The sequence below is a fragment of the Sphaeramia orbicularis genome, chromosome 14 (assembly GCF_902148855.1).
Source record: "Sphaeramia orbicularis chromosome 14, fSphaOr1.1, whole genome shotgun sequence".
NCBI classification, from domain to species: Eukaryota; Metazoa; Chordata; class Actinopteri; order Kurtiformes; family Apogonidae; genus Sphaeramia; species Sphaeramia orbicularis.
Window position 1 is genome coordinate 42059773 of NC_043970.1, and position 13546 is coordinate 42073318.

Genomic DNA, 13546 nt, shown 5'->3' on the forward strand with positions numbered 1-13546 from the left:
CAATATTTTCCTCAGCATGACCCGCCCTTCTCTGCCTCTGATTGGCTCATCAGTCCTCATGCCTAAAGTTAACCAATCTAATCAGTAAAAGTACCAAGTAGTAGCCAGTTAGAGGCAGAGTAGAGCGGGTCATGGCTTCACCATCTGAGGGGAAAACATAAATTGCCCATGCGCTCTTAATTTGCTTTTCTAGTTTGATATATGATCGTTAATTTGTAGCATATTAATTTACTGTTGTCAGGACTGTGTTGCTGTAAATTCAGTGATATGGGGGCGGGGCTGTTTTATGTTTGTGTTATTTTTTGTAAAAATGAAAAAAAAAATAAAAAATTAAACTAGAAAAGCACTCTGAGATCGCAGACCTCTGCCAAGGCAGATCAGTCCCCCCCCCCACCCCACCAATCACCACCAAAATGTAATTATTTGTTCCTTGTGTCAGTATCAAAATTTCCTGAAAATTTCGTCAAAATCTGTCCATAACTTTTTGAGGTATCTTGCTAACAATCAAACAAACACCGATGAAAACATAACTTCCGCTGTTACTTAGTGGAGGTAAAAAAAAAAAAAAAACTGCTCAAAATAGGTTTAGTTTTGAAACTAAATAAACACAAAGTCAGAGAACTGTGGAAGCTTGCACTTTATTGGAAAAATCAAACAAACAAAATATAATCTGCAGGGACAATGCAGCAAATATGCTCAGTTAATGGGTTTAGAGCCACTTTCATGTTCAGGGCATCTTTCTGACCCGCCCCCTGCCTCCCTGTGATTGGCAGGATCAGTTTTATATACACAAAGCACCGATCAACAGTGCTCCATTCTCCTGCACAACCGGACAAAGACCCTCCCCACGCTCCAAAGCCCTGTTACCGGCTGAGCACAGACTCCACCCCGATGCCCTCACCGTGCCCCCCCACCCCCCCACTCCTATTGTCCTAAATGCCCCGGTGCTCGCCTATGGAAACATGATCTGAGCATGAAAGGGACCCTGCACATTCAGTTTGGAGAAGTGCAGCCAGGAGCTTTGTTAAATGTAAGAATAAATGGCATGCCGAAAGCGTCAAAAGCATAAATGCAGATTCCTTTCCAATGCAATGCTGCCTCGCACACAAAATGTAGTGCTGATGTGAAAAATGTTCCCTCGCCAAATTGGTAGAAATTGACCCCACCGAACTGCCGGTGTTCATGATTTTTTTTTTTTTCTTTATCTTTTTTTTTTTTTTTTTTAAATATCCATACACATCCTTAGTGCGACCACCCAGGCCACACACAACTGTACAAGGCATCATGCGAGTACAGAGAATATTTAGTGCCCCAACAGCAAAATGTGTCATCTCTTTATATTAACTTCTTTTAAAAATCATCTCAATCACTCAAAATCCAATTCTACAATCAGTCATACCTATGTATAAACCTGAAGACCTTCCACAAGGAGGAGGCCAATGACTAGTTACATTTCCTGTTTTGTTTTTGTTTTGTTTTTTTAATATCATCCTCTTTGCAGGTAATCATAAATAAATACAAACAAAACACAAGGAATGTCTACTGCAAACAATACATAAAAAAATTAAAGAAAAAAAACAAAAGTTTGTGGTATAAACAGGAGTATGAAATATAATTTTTTTTTCTAATCTGAGGATGGTTTAAGTAGATAATCATGTTTGGTGATCAATAGAAGTGACTCTCCCAGCCTCATCTGGAGAAAGAGGAACAAATAAAGACGATTCTGTGTGTTAAGTGCGACGACGACCCACTTCATTTCCCCCAGGTACACGAACAGTGATGTCAAAAATGTTTCCCTTTGGGTTTTCTCTCTTGGTCCAGGATGCGGTCGGGGCTGAGTGATCCCTGTCCACATGGTTTTTTTTTTTGTTTTTTTTTTTTTAATGACAGCCTCCTCCTTCTTCTATGACTTAGACATGACTAGATGGGCACAACGTCCACTGTGACGCCTCTCTGCGATGGCCAGAGCTGCTCCAAGTCACCATGATTTTTATTCAACAAGTCTTATTTGGGCCTTTCATTCTCAGAGAGAGGTGAGTTCGTTAGAAGCAAACTGGAGGTTTGCTCGAATAGTTGACTTTGTTTAATATCATCTTCAGACGGGAAAAGGCTCCTCCCCTTTTCAGGTTACATAAACTGCATCTGAAAGATAAAAAAAAAAAAGTGTCATTTGTTTTATTGGTTGAGTTTTTTTGGGGCGGGGGCACAGAAACCAGTTGCAAATCCAAGAAATGCATCACTAAAACTCTTCAAAGGCCTAAATGAAGGCATTCGGTGAAGCTTATGATGCAAAACAGGAGCTGATTTTCTATTTACAAGACTAGTGTCAATAAACTGAGATGCCCTCTGACTGTTTTTTCAGTGAACTTTTCCAACTTTGTCACCTGGAAGAGACATTCACATGCAACCGAACTGCAACATCATAAACGTTTTCTTAGAAAATAAAACCACTGGCATTGTGTTTTATTTCAGCGTAGTCACATGTTAACGAATGGCAATCAAACAAATTCAAACCTTTATTATTATTGATATTATTATGTAATTATTATTTTATTGAGTTGGTATTTATTTGAACCTTACACTGTTTAAATAGAGTGCACATATAATAACACTGTTGAGTAATTTGTTCCAGTACTTTGTGAATTATCTGTTATTAATCCTGTTTCAGGATTTATCCAAATAAAAATTTAAGACTTTCAAAACTGCTATTTTTCCCCCCAAAGACCTTGACTTTATGTACTTTTATACTTGCGTTCCTACTCTTTTGGTTGACATTGTACCTGTTGTATGTAGTAGAAAAGTTCATTTCAATAAATGTATGAATAAATAAATGCATAATTTGCAGTAAATTATGTTTTACGGACAGAAACGTTTTCAAAACATGAAAATCACAAAAGTGCATGAATATCATGCAAACAAGTTTCACTAGAATCATTCCAGTACTGACCGGTTAGTGAAATCAGATCCAGTTTGTATTATTTATATATTACATTGCACTTCGGTTACATGTGAAAATAATGTTGCTGGGTTTTCTATTCTGAAAAAACTCAGGAATCTTCAGGAATCCTATTTATTTTGAGTATGTAATACAATGTCAGATTCATGCATGCTCCTGTATTTACGATGACATTTGTGTTGTAGTCTGTTTTTCTCCCAGGGGAGGGTGTTAAATCGTAGCTAACTCTCTCCATTGTCTACATTCCTGATAAAAGCCATAAAATAGTGATTTCTAGGTCGAGAAGCCTTGTTCCCATGTTCTTCTCTTCGAACCAGAACCCAGTCAGACACAGACTCCAACACAAACTTCATATAAACACATGAGCACAGATTTAGTACAAGTGTAAAGAACCTTAAAGCTGCACATTAAAGCAGTCGAAGACCAAACACCTCCAACTGTACACTGACAGTCATTAAAAACACTGAAGAACCATATTTGGTCTATTTGGGTAAGTTTAGAGGATGGGTTGATATAGTCTGTTGTGTTTGATCACTTGGTGTGTGACTGCTGGACAAATTGAGGATTTGTCTCTTGGTCTAGTTTCATTGCACATCTGGGGGACCCTTTGTAAAAGCGGACCAAATGCATTTTGAACACTAAACAAAATGAACGTGTACAGTTTGAATAGTGGCTTGGACAACCTTTATATAGAGTCTACAAAGGCCACCAATGAAGAACATCTGAGGGCCTTATGGGATGGTGCAGGGTAGTCTGACCTACAGGGAGGGGCCTGGCGTATGGGCGGGACCAGTGCTTCTCTAACCTTTTACAGTGGAGTACCATCTGAAATGGACTTTTTTTTAGCTCCGTACTCCCAACTGTCACTTCAGCATTACTGGTTGAAAAAAAAATCTGGCAAAATTTGTTCCTGTTCTAAAGGTGTGTTTATATTTTCAAAACTTTGTAAATAAACATATATTTAACTGTAATATATGGAAAAAATAACACATTTTTAAAAGTAAATTTTGTGCAAAATACAAACTGAAAAGTTCCCTTTTTAACTGATAAGAAAAATAAATTGGTCATTAATTAATAAATGAACCTTTCATTAGCAAATAATAATCCCTTATCTACTCAAATAAACTCATTTTGAATAATATCAAATATAAATGTTCGTCAAATGTTACCAAAGCTTCAACAAGATGACTGACAATAAAATTGTTAAATGAATGTATTTATTGTGTTTCATATCGCAGCATTAATTCTCATTTATTTTGTGTTTGGTACATGATGACTTATTTAATGTACTTTTCCAGAAAAATTCCAAGTACCCCTGGGGGTACGCGTAGCCAACTTTGGGAACCACTGGGCTGGACGACAGCTGAGGTGGACCCATCGGCACTGGGCTGCTGTGCTGGTCTCAGGGTCCCCAGCCTCAGAACAGGCAACAACTGGTCCAGGAGCTGCAGGAGGAGTGGATCCAGATACTGCAGGACACCATATGGCAGTGGTTTCCAATCTTTTTTGTCTCCTGACCACATTTTAACATCACAAATTTCTAATGACCCCAGACGTTCAAAATGGAGACATTTTTTTGCAAAAATTTGTTTTTGATCCTGTAATAGTTTGCTATACTATGTTTCAAACAGGTAAATTTTGGAGGAAATTTAGTCTATGTAATGTTTATTATTATGGACAGAGGCAGAAAAGCCAGGTGTAGATTACTGCACAAAGAGAGAATTTTATTTTCCTTGGTCAGGATATGTACAGTCAGTCCAGCTTGGATTTACAAGGCTGACAATTAATACTGAACAAACAAGAACTAAAACTATGAATTATGAAAGAGCTGCAGCATCTGAAACCGACCACAATGAACATTTGACAGATAAACAGAACTGCAGTGCTTCAGTTTCAGACTCACAGTTTGTCTTTTATGGATTGGGATTGTCTCTGTCAACAGAGATTTTTTTATTGGCAAGTTTGTATTTTATTTTTATCAATTACTAGAAATTTCAGGCGACCCCATTTGAATTCCAGGCGACCACACGTGGGGTCCCGACCCCAAGGTTGAAAAACGCTGCCATATGGTGACTAGTTCAGAGTATACACCAGCAGATCAGCGCCTGCATTAACTCTAACAGAGGTCACACTCTGAACTGACTGGTGTTAAACATAGTTTTGTCAGTCGTCATTTTCTTTTTTTTTTTTTTGTTAAGATTAAGTTATTGTTTTGACCTTTTTTTAATGTTTTCTTATTGTTGATATATCAGCATAATGGTCTGTTACACAAAACCTAAATTTTTTAGACAAAATAAAAATAATTCCACCGAATGTTGCCTCACAGTTTTAATGCCTGTCAGTGTAAAATGGTGACACCCCATCAGGACACTAGTCTTGTGCAAATACAGCCTCAGTCTCCTGCAGAGCAAACCTTGACTAAATCCATCCTTATTCAAGACTTCCAGACAAGACGTGTGTGTGTGCAGAGAATGCAAAGCAGCCAGCTGGGGAGTCGAGTGTGGTGGCATCTCACAGGGGAGCGTTGTGACGGGCAACAAAATCAGCCGCTTAATTCTGCTAAAAGGCAGGTAGAGGAAAACATGCAGCTTGCTGTCGCACTCGAGAGCTGGAGTTGCAATGAAGCACACACAGAAGACGAGCTGTACCTAAGGATGCTCTATAAGAAATTCTGCAGAAAGAGCTGCGCAAAGGGGTCCTTCCCTGGAGCTCTGAGGGGGCTCAGACTGGAGGGGCTAGAAGGAGTGGGCGACTGAGTCACAAAGGAGGAGATGAAGCAGAAGAGGAGAAAAATGGAAATAAGAGAGGAAAGTCCAGAGGTAAAGCGGCGCTACAAGCCTGAATCAGAAAGCAGATCAGATAAAACAAAACGTATGCATCGATAAGTGATGCACTCACAGATCCCCAATCAGATGGAACAGTGACTACGAGGTGGAAGCAAATTAAACGTTACAGCAAAGCCCTCATTCCTATTGTTCAGATAAGATATTTCTCCACCGTTCATGCAATAAACCACTGCAGTTCATGCAACATCCACTGTTCTAGCAATAACAATGTTTATTCATTTATTCAAACATGAATGCACTACTTTTATAGATATACATACTGTTAATACTGTCAATATTGTGTCTGTTCATATTTTTTATTCTTCTTCAGGTCTATTCTTATTTGAGTTTTTGTAAAATATTATATTCTAATTTCTTATTTTACTTAATAGTTTTTGTAATTTTTTATTTTCTCTGTTATTTTCTCACGTGTTGTTTTTTTAAATTCATTTTAAAGGGCTCGTACACATTTTTCAAGGTCAAAATCAAGGACTTTTCAAGCACTTGTATGGGTCATTTTCAAATGTTTCGCTGGGGTGAAATACATATAGACAGGAATACATATACTTACGATTATTTATTTCACTTTTTATCGCAATGGTGTACGTTGTACAACAGCATATTTGGGCCAAATAAGAAAAAAAATCAAAAACAAAACTACTGTCACTACGAGAATAAAGTTGTAAAATATTGAGATCAAGCCCATAATTTTATGAAAACATAGTTGAATACAAATAGTCCTAATTTTACAAAAATAAAGCCATAATGTTATGAGAATAAAGTCGCAGTTTAAAAAAAACCTTGCAATTTAACAAAAATAATGTTGTACTTTTGTGAGATTAAAGTCATAATATTTTTAAAATAAATTCGCAATAGCTTAGTGCAATAAAAAGTCATAATTTATAAATTGTAAGCCTTAATCCTTGTTGATGACAGAGTTTCCGCTTATAGCAAACGCAACAAGTGAAGCATCAACTTTCACTTCTGTTGGAGCAGACGGCGAATGCTAATGTGTTGATGGTGGGTGGGGCTAACAGGCTCAGTATTTGGCCTTTGTGCATGAACCTCAAATGAAAGTGGAACCTCACAAAATGTTCCGTTCTCTATTATGCGACAAGTGGGTACGACTTTATTCTGGTAAATTATTAGATTTTTCCACCTGTTTTTATATTGCGACGTTATTCTTCATACCTGAAATATGGTGACTTTAATCTCACAGAAGTACAACATTACTTTTGTTACATTATGATTTTTTTTTTTTAAATTCTCATATTATTACAGCTATATTCTCAAAATATTATGACTTTATTCTGGTAAAATTATAACTATTTTTGTATTTGATGTTATTCTCATAAAGTTACAGGTTTTATCTCGGTATATTACAACTTTATTCTCGTAATGACAAGTGTTTTTATTTTCTTATGTCGCCCAGGTATGCTGTTGTAACATTGTATTATGCTATAATCATCTAAAATGATGTTTCATAATAGCTAAAAATTTAGAAATTAAAGAAGACACAGTTTTATCCAAAAAAAGGGAAACCTGTATATCGCATCATGATCCTAGTATTGTGATTTGAATCGTATCGCTAGATTCTTTCTGATACACACCCCTATGTACGAACCCTGCATATTGTTGCACTGACTTCAGTAGCACTCCTAATTTCATTACACACAGTAATAAAGACGACGCTGATTCGGATTCTAAAGCTCACATGGAAGTAGAGATAAACGTGCATGAAAAAGATGAGGAAATTTAGTCCATGAATCAGAAGATGGCCTGAAAAACCACCAGCCAGTGTAACCTTCGAACACATCCAGGTGGGAATTATTCAGCGCCTTCTCCTGTCACTTATCAGACGGAGGTGATGAAACCGAGTTCTCTGTTGTGACGGACTTCCAATCTACAAACTTAGAAACTCTGGCTTTGAACTTTCAAAAGTGAGGAGGTTGTTTACCTGTGCACCGGGGGCGGGACCAAAGGGGTTGGCCGGCCTCATCACAGGCTGGGTGTACATCATAGTGGGCTGTGTCGACATCATCATAGAGCCCATATGTGGGGGCTGATGGGAAGAGGAGGAAAAAGGAAAAAGTTATGTAACAATCAAAATGAGTCCAATGATGAATTGTGGAGAGGATGAACACGTCCTTATTGACCGTAACAGAGAACAAACTGTTTGGACCTGTTTAAAACACACCATTGTTCTGTCATGTATGGACTCCTAGAAGAAAAAAATACCATCAAATCAACCAAGACTCTTCCAGTTAATAATTGGCATTGCTTTGGTCAAACTTTGGAAAACAAAAACTATAATGATCATTAACCATTCGGGTCCACGGTCACAGCCCTGTCACTGAATCACATGACATTTTCAACACATCGTAGCGTTGCAAGTTGGTCATGTAGACCACTGGGGATAATTACATTTGAAAGTGAGGACTTGAAACACTCTCCCACCTTTCATTTGATGTTGATAGAGCAAATACAACCAGAGATATGACGGTTTGAAACCAGAGCAAACAAATATGAGTAAAAGAAAAAAAAAAAAAAATGAGGCGGTGGTGGGGGGTGTTATATTTCTGACCATATCTATGTCATTTTTTGTCCTTTTTCAAAACAGAAAAAACTGGCCAAATCTGCAGATTCTAATCACAGACTGCATTAGCATTACAGGTAAGGGTGAGAATGACCGCCACCTGAACTGCATGTGGAAACCAGGAGGACTGGGGGGTGAGAAAACCGTAGAACGCCTATGTAAAGATATGCTTTAATGTCAAATATTTGAGTACAGTTTTCATTTATTAAAATTTTCATCTTATATACTTAATGTATTTGCATTTGTATGTACATCAAATGTATTTTGCACAGATATATGCATTTATTCATTTTAAACACTGTGTTTAGAATATGACATAAATAATATAATAGTCAAATATCAATGTATTTGGAATAAATGTAGTTTATTTATAGAGTTTATAACATGGACCCAGAATGACGACACAAAACTGGGTCTCTTTACACATATTCACACTCAGAAAACTCCTCAAATTTTTTTTCACACTTTTTTCTCTTTTCAAAATACATTTTCCTGAAAATATAAGTAATTACCTACCCAGAAATATAAGTTTGGTGTAGATTATTATCATTAAATGTTTTTGACCAGATGTTAACCTTCCCTTGACTTTGCCCTATTGTGAACATGGGTATTTGTATGTATATTTTTATGAGTGGGTGTATAAAAATATGTGTGTGTGTCAATGTAGATGTGTATATTTGTGTGGGCTGAGTTTAGGGCAAGTGTTTTGTAATGCTTTGTAAATCTCCTTGAATTAAATGAAGGTCTATTAAAAAAGAAATTAAAAAGGGAGAAGGACAAAGTAAATGAAAAGTCAATACATATATACTATATTGTCGATAAGAATTTGCTTGATTAAATTATTAATTGTCGGTTAATTGCACTTTTCCACGTCCTGTCCGAAGGCTGACGGTTTGTCCGTGCTGCGACACCGCGGCTGGGATAGCCAGTCATCAAACTCCTAAAATCTGGCTCCATCATGTCAGTGATGCAAAGTCACAAATGCCCATTTCTTCTGAACTGCCGTTTTTCAGATCCATTTATTTTATTGAATTTCTCTGCAGAATTTATTTAGTTCTACTCCATAAATGTCACTGTCTGTACTGTATCCAATGGTTCAAAAAAATCAATCATTAAGGAATATGACACGCTTTTTTTATGAAGTACGGAAACAATATTTAGCTTTCGTTCTCATAGGCCCTATTGAAAGAGAAACTCAGGTTCTCAGGAAAATCGCCGCTTATCAATTAATCGTCAATCGATCGATAAGGTCAACCAGCTAATGATTAATGGATTAATCGATAATTTGCATCCCTAATACACACACACACTAAAATCTACTCAACTCTGCTCTGAAACCATTTGCTTAAAAATAGACTAGACTCTGCCTTATTATTTGAATTCTCCCTGGAGCCACAAGAAAGAAATCTCCATCTTCTGTGTTTTCAGTGGAGATGCTTAAACAGAATTATCTCCATCTAAGGTGCAGTTAACACTTCATTATACACAGCGAGGGCTTAAACGTTTTATTTCACTGAAACTTAAGATGTCTCAACCAGAATTATTGAGTCTGGGGGAAAGCAACTTGTTATTTTGCAGCAGTGTTGAAGACAGAGTGGGTGGGATGATATTTCCTGATTAATCGACCGTCTGGGTTTTCCAGCTCCAAACTTGTGTTATTATATTGACCTTTAAAAATCAACAATTGGCTGACCCCTACAATTTAATAAAAGGTATTAGGTGTATATTCTTGGCGAAACGGAGGTTGTAATTTTATTGACATATGATTCAAGCAAATAATTTTCTATGATAAACATGCCGTCTTCACTTTCTGTGAAAACTTCTAATTAACCCTTAGGTGTCTGAACCTATTTTGGCTGTTTTTCAGTACTTTGATTTTGTCTTTATATACTATATAAATTAATGTTTACTATACCCATGTTTGGTATCTTTTTCTCCAGCACAACTTCATCTATCTCATCTGCCTATTATTTTTTCACTTTCACCTACTATATCAACCATACAATAGTTACAATAGTGACCATTTACATGTTATAAACCATCAAATTATGGACCATCATAAGTAAAGGCACATGTTTAATATTTAAAAAATTTGTCCAAAATCAGAATTTCTCAAAACTATAAACAAACTTTGTAGATACTAGTCGCTTTTCCATTGACCTTCAAATTGCACAAATATAACTTACGAACGACAATTTCAGCAAAAGCCTCATTTTTCAATTAAAAGTTTTTGCGCTGGCAAGAGGTGTTTTTTTGGGTGTAGCGCAAATGGTATATCATGCAAAACTGCAATAGAAAGACCTTTTTTCGCAACTAGAGTCAAGTGAATTAAAAAACCAGATGTTGACAGACGTTACAACAAGCGAAGAAGAAGAAGAAACATGGTGCAGTATGTGCGGACACACCAGGTAACCCAATCATTTTTTTTAATTTAGTTTGAGATAGAGGGGTAATATATAATAATAATGAATATATCTGTAAATCAACACCATATTTACATTTGTAGCCATGTTTATGGAATGACTTTTCGTGTCATCTCGCGATAATAAACATTGCATTTGTGATTTAATGGAAAAACCGACTTTACACACCTCTGTTTTTTTGACATTTAGTAAATATCGGTAAAGTTTTGCACACATGTCCAATGGAAAAGCGACTACTGCCTCAACAAAGCTACATATAAAATCTGAATCCAACCAGTGGTTTCATCAGAGAAGATGTTTGAAGAAATTGCAAATGAAGACGCCGCCGGACACAGCGCAACAAACTTCACAATAAACTTTACAGATGTCTTTTCAGAGGTCAGTTTCCTTGACCGTATATAGAAGTGGACTTTTCATACAATAATTAACTAGATGGCTATTTGAATATTCTCTTTGTGTGACTGTTGTGCATGGCATCTTTTTGTGACGTCAGTGAGCTTGAACTTTGACCATCAAACTCTAATCATTTCATCCTCAATTCTAAGTCAACATCCGAGCCAAAGTTGAAGAAAATCCCTCAAGGTGTTCCAGAATGATGTGTTCATGAGAATGGGACAGATGCCTCTAGCTCCAAAAACCCATGAGTTTCTACTACGACTGACTAAATATAATTCGACTAAAAAGAATGTGTGTGTGACAGGAAGTGAGTGCAGTCCCAGCTGACTTACCATCGCATATGCCATCATGCCTGTCGGTGTGGTTGCAGGGAAGGCCATGACAGATGGTGCCTGAAGTGACATGAAAAACAAGATCAAGAATCAGGACACAGGAATCTTCAGCTCATTTTTGAACAAACTGTCAAACTGAAGAAAAATACACCTTAAGAAAGAAAAAAAAAAATTATGGTAAATAAACTGGCCTATGATGATGTATTCTGAACCATGGCACCAGGATTAAAGTAGTTTTCTCCCACTTCACCTGTGCTCACAGCTGAAAGGTTTCTTAGCAAGACAAAAGTATGTGCTACTCTAAACCCTGGATTCCACTGTGGTCGGCAGAGCTGATGGTGGCGGCTTCATACGCTCCAAATAATTCCACCAGACGCGCTGCAGCGTGTGTCAGAAGCGGCTCGGTGCTTTGCTTTGCTATAAATACTCTCTAACTCTATTCCTGATGGACGCACAGCAGACGAGACGGACGCAAATCAGACAAACAAAGGACACAGAAGATCTGGCTGATTGTTCACATAAATCACTCTGTACACACGCCGATAAAATGACATTATCAACATCTAGAACTCATTTTAGTTCCGAGGCCACATACAGCCCAACTTGGGCTCAAGTGGGCGGGATCAGTAAAATAATAGAATAATAGCATAAATCATTCAATTTTTTTCTCTTGAAAAAGTAACATAACATCTTAAAAAAAACACGAATAAGATGTTTGTTATTGTTACAGTGGAAGTTTGCTAAAAATCCTTCCATCTCCTGGTGGTCTTTTCTAAAATTTAAGAAAGTGAAGTTCACATTGAGAGGATGTACTGATAAATTTTTCCACAAATGGCAACGCTTTATTTCTTATTTTACAAACTTAGAGGTACGAGGGCTGTTCAATAAGTTCATGGCCTCACCCAGAAATACTGGTTGTTATAATACAGGATGTTACATTCTTTCGTGATGGGATAGTGATGCTTGAACATCGATGGACCAAGTGCATTGCTGTAAATGGAGATTATGTGGAAAAATAAAATATAAATTATCAGTCTGTGTTGTTCTGTTCTGGGTGAGGCCATGAACTTATTGAACAGCCCTCGTACTGCCCGATTGAATGAGTGCCTGTTGTTGTACTTTATAATACGTAAGTAACCATTACTTTGTACTGGTCAGGATGAGTTAGGGGTTGGGTGTGTGTGTGTGTGCAATTTGTTTACCTTATTATACATTTAATTTTATTTAATTTTTTTTGCTACACTCTAATAAGAGTGCCCTTTCACTTGTTTTAATATGCATGTGTATATGTATATATACTGTATATACGTATAAATGTAAATGCATCTCTAAATGCATATATGTTTTTACTTGGGAAAAAAAGGGAAGGTAAACTGTAATTCTGTGATTGGAAGTGTTCTATTTTTCTTCAATAAAAATATTGGAAAAAAACCAAAAACAAAACGTGAATAACCCAAACCACCATGTACAACCTGAAATTTCTTCAGAAAAATAAATGCAGTTTTAAAAATGTTATGTTTCCACTTATTATTAAAGGGCTCATATTTGTCTAAACCCACTTTTATTAGTCTGTGATTCATTTATTTGTGTATTTGGACCCCAATAGTTCATACAGTTTTAATTTGAACCCTTCAGTTACTGCAAAACTATCTTTATATTCGTTTGGACAAAAATCCAGTGGATTTCTGCAACCTGTTTGAATTCCTGCTTAATTTCTAATGTCCATAACTAGTTCCATCATGACATTTGCATATATGAGATCCAGACTTCTACTACTGCTACTGAAAATATGTCCAAACTTAGAGCCCATTACCTAAAATGTTCAGTTGTTGGTTGAACAGCACAGCCAACAACCTGGAGGGGGCGGGGCCTGAAGCGGCTCATGTGCATTTAAAGGGCCAGCGCTCCAAACCACCTTTCTGGTGTCACTACTCGGAAATAGGGTTGAAGATGGATCTGTGGAATTGAATTAATGAACAATTCAGACCCAAGCAGAGCATTGACAGTTTATGTAGACC

General features: G+C 36.9%; 1 protein-coding gene across 23 annotated transcripts in view; it reads right to left on the reverse strand.

Annotated features, from left to right (window-relative positions):
- Positions 1 to 620: 620 nt before the first annotated feature.
- Positions 621 to 13546, reverse strand: part of picalma (phosphatidylinositol binding clathrin assembly protein a) — a 60112-nt gene continuing 47186 nt past the window's right edge. For all 23 annotated transcript variants that reach the window (XM_030153765.1, XM_030153766.1, XM_030153763.1 and 20 more), the window contains 3 exons: positions 11529 to 11588; positions 7739 to 7843; positions 621 to 2142 (listed from right to left, as the gene is read on the reverse strand). In XM_030153765.1, the coding sequence (XP_030009625.1) occupies positions 2128 to 2142; positions 7739 to 7843; positions 11529 to 11588 (180 nt within the window). In that variant the 3' untranslated portion in view covers positions 621 to 2127. The remainder of the gene's footprint in view (positions 2143 to 7738; positions 7844 to 11528; positions 11589 to 13546) is intronic.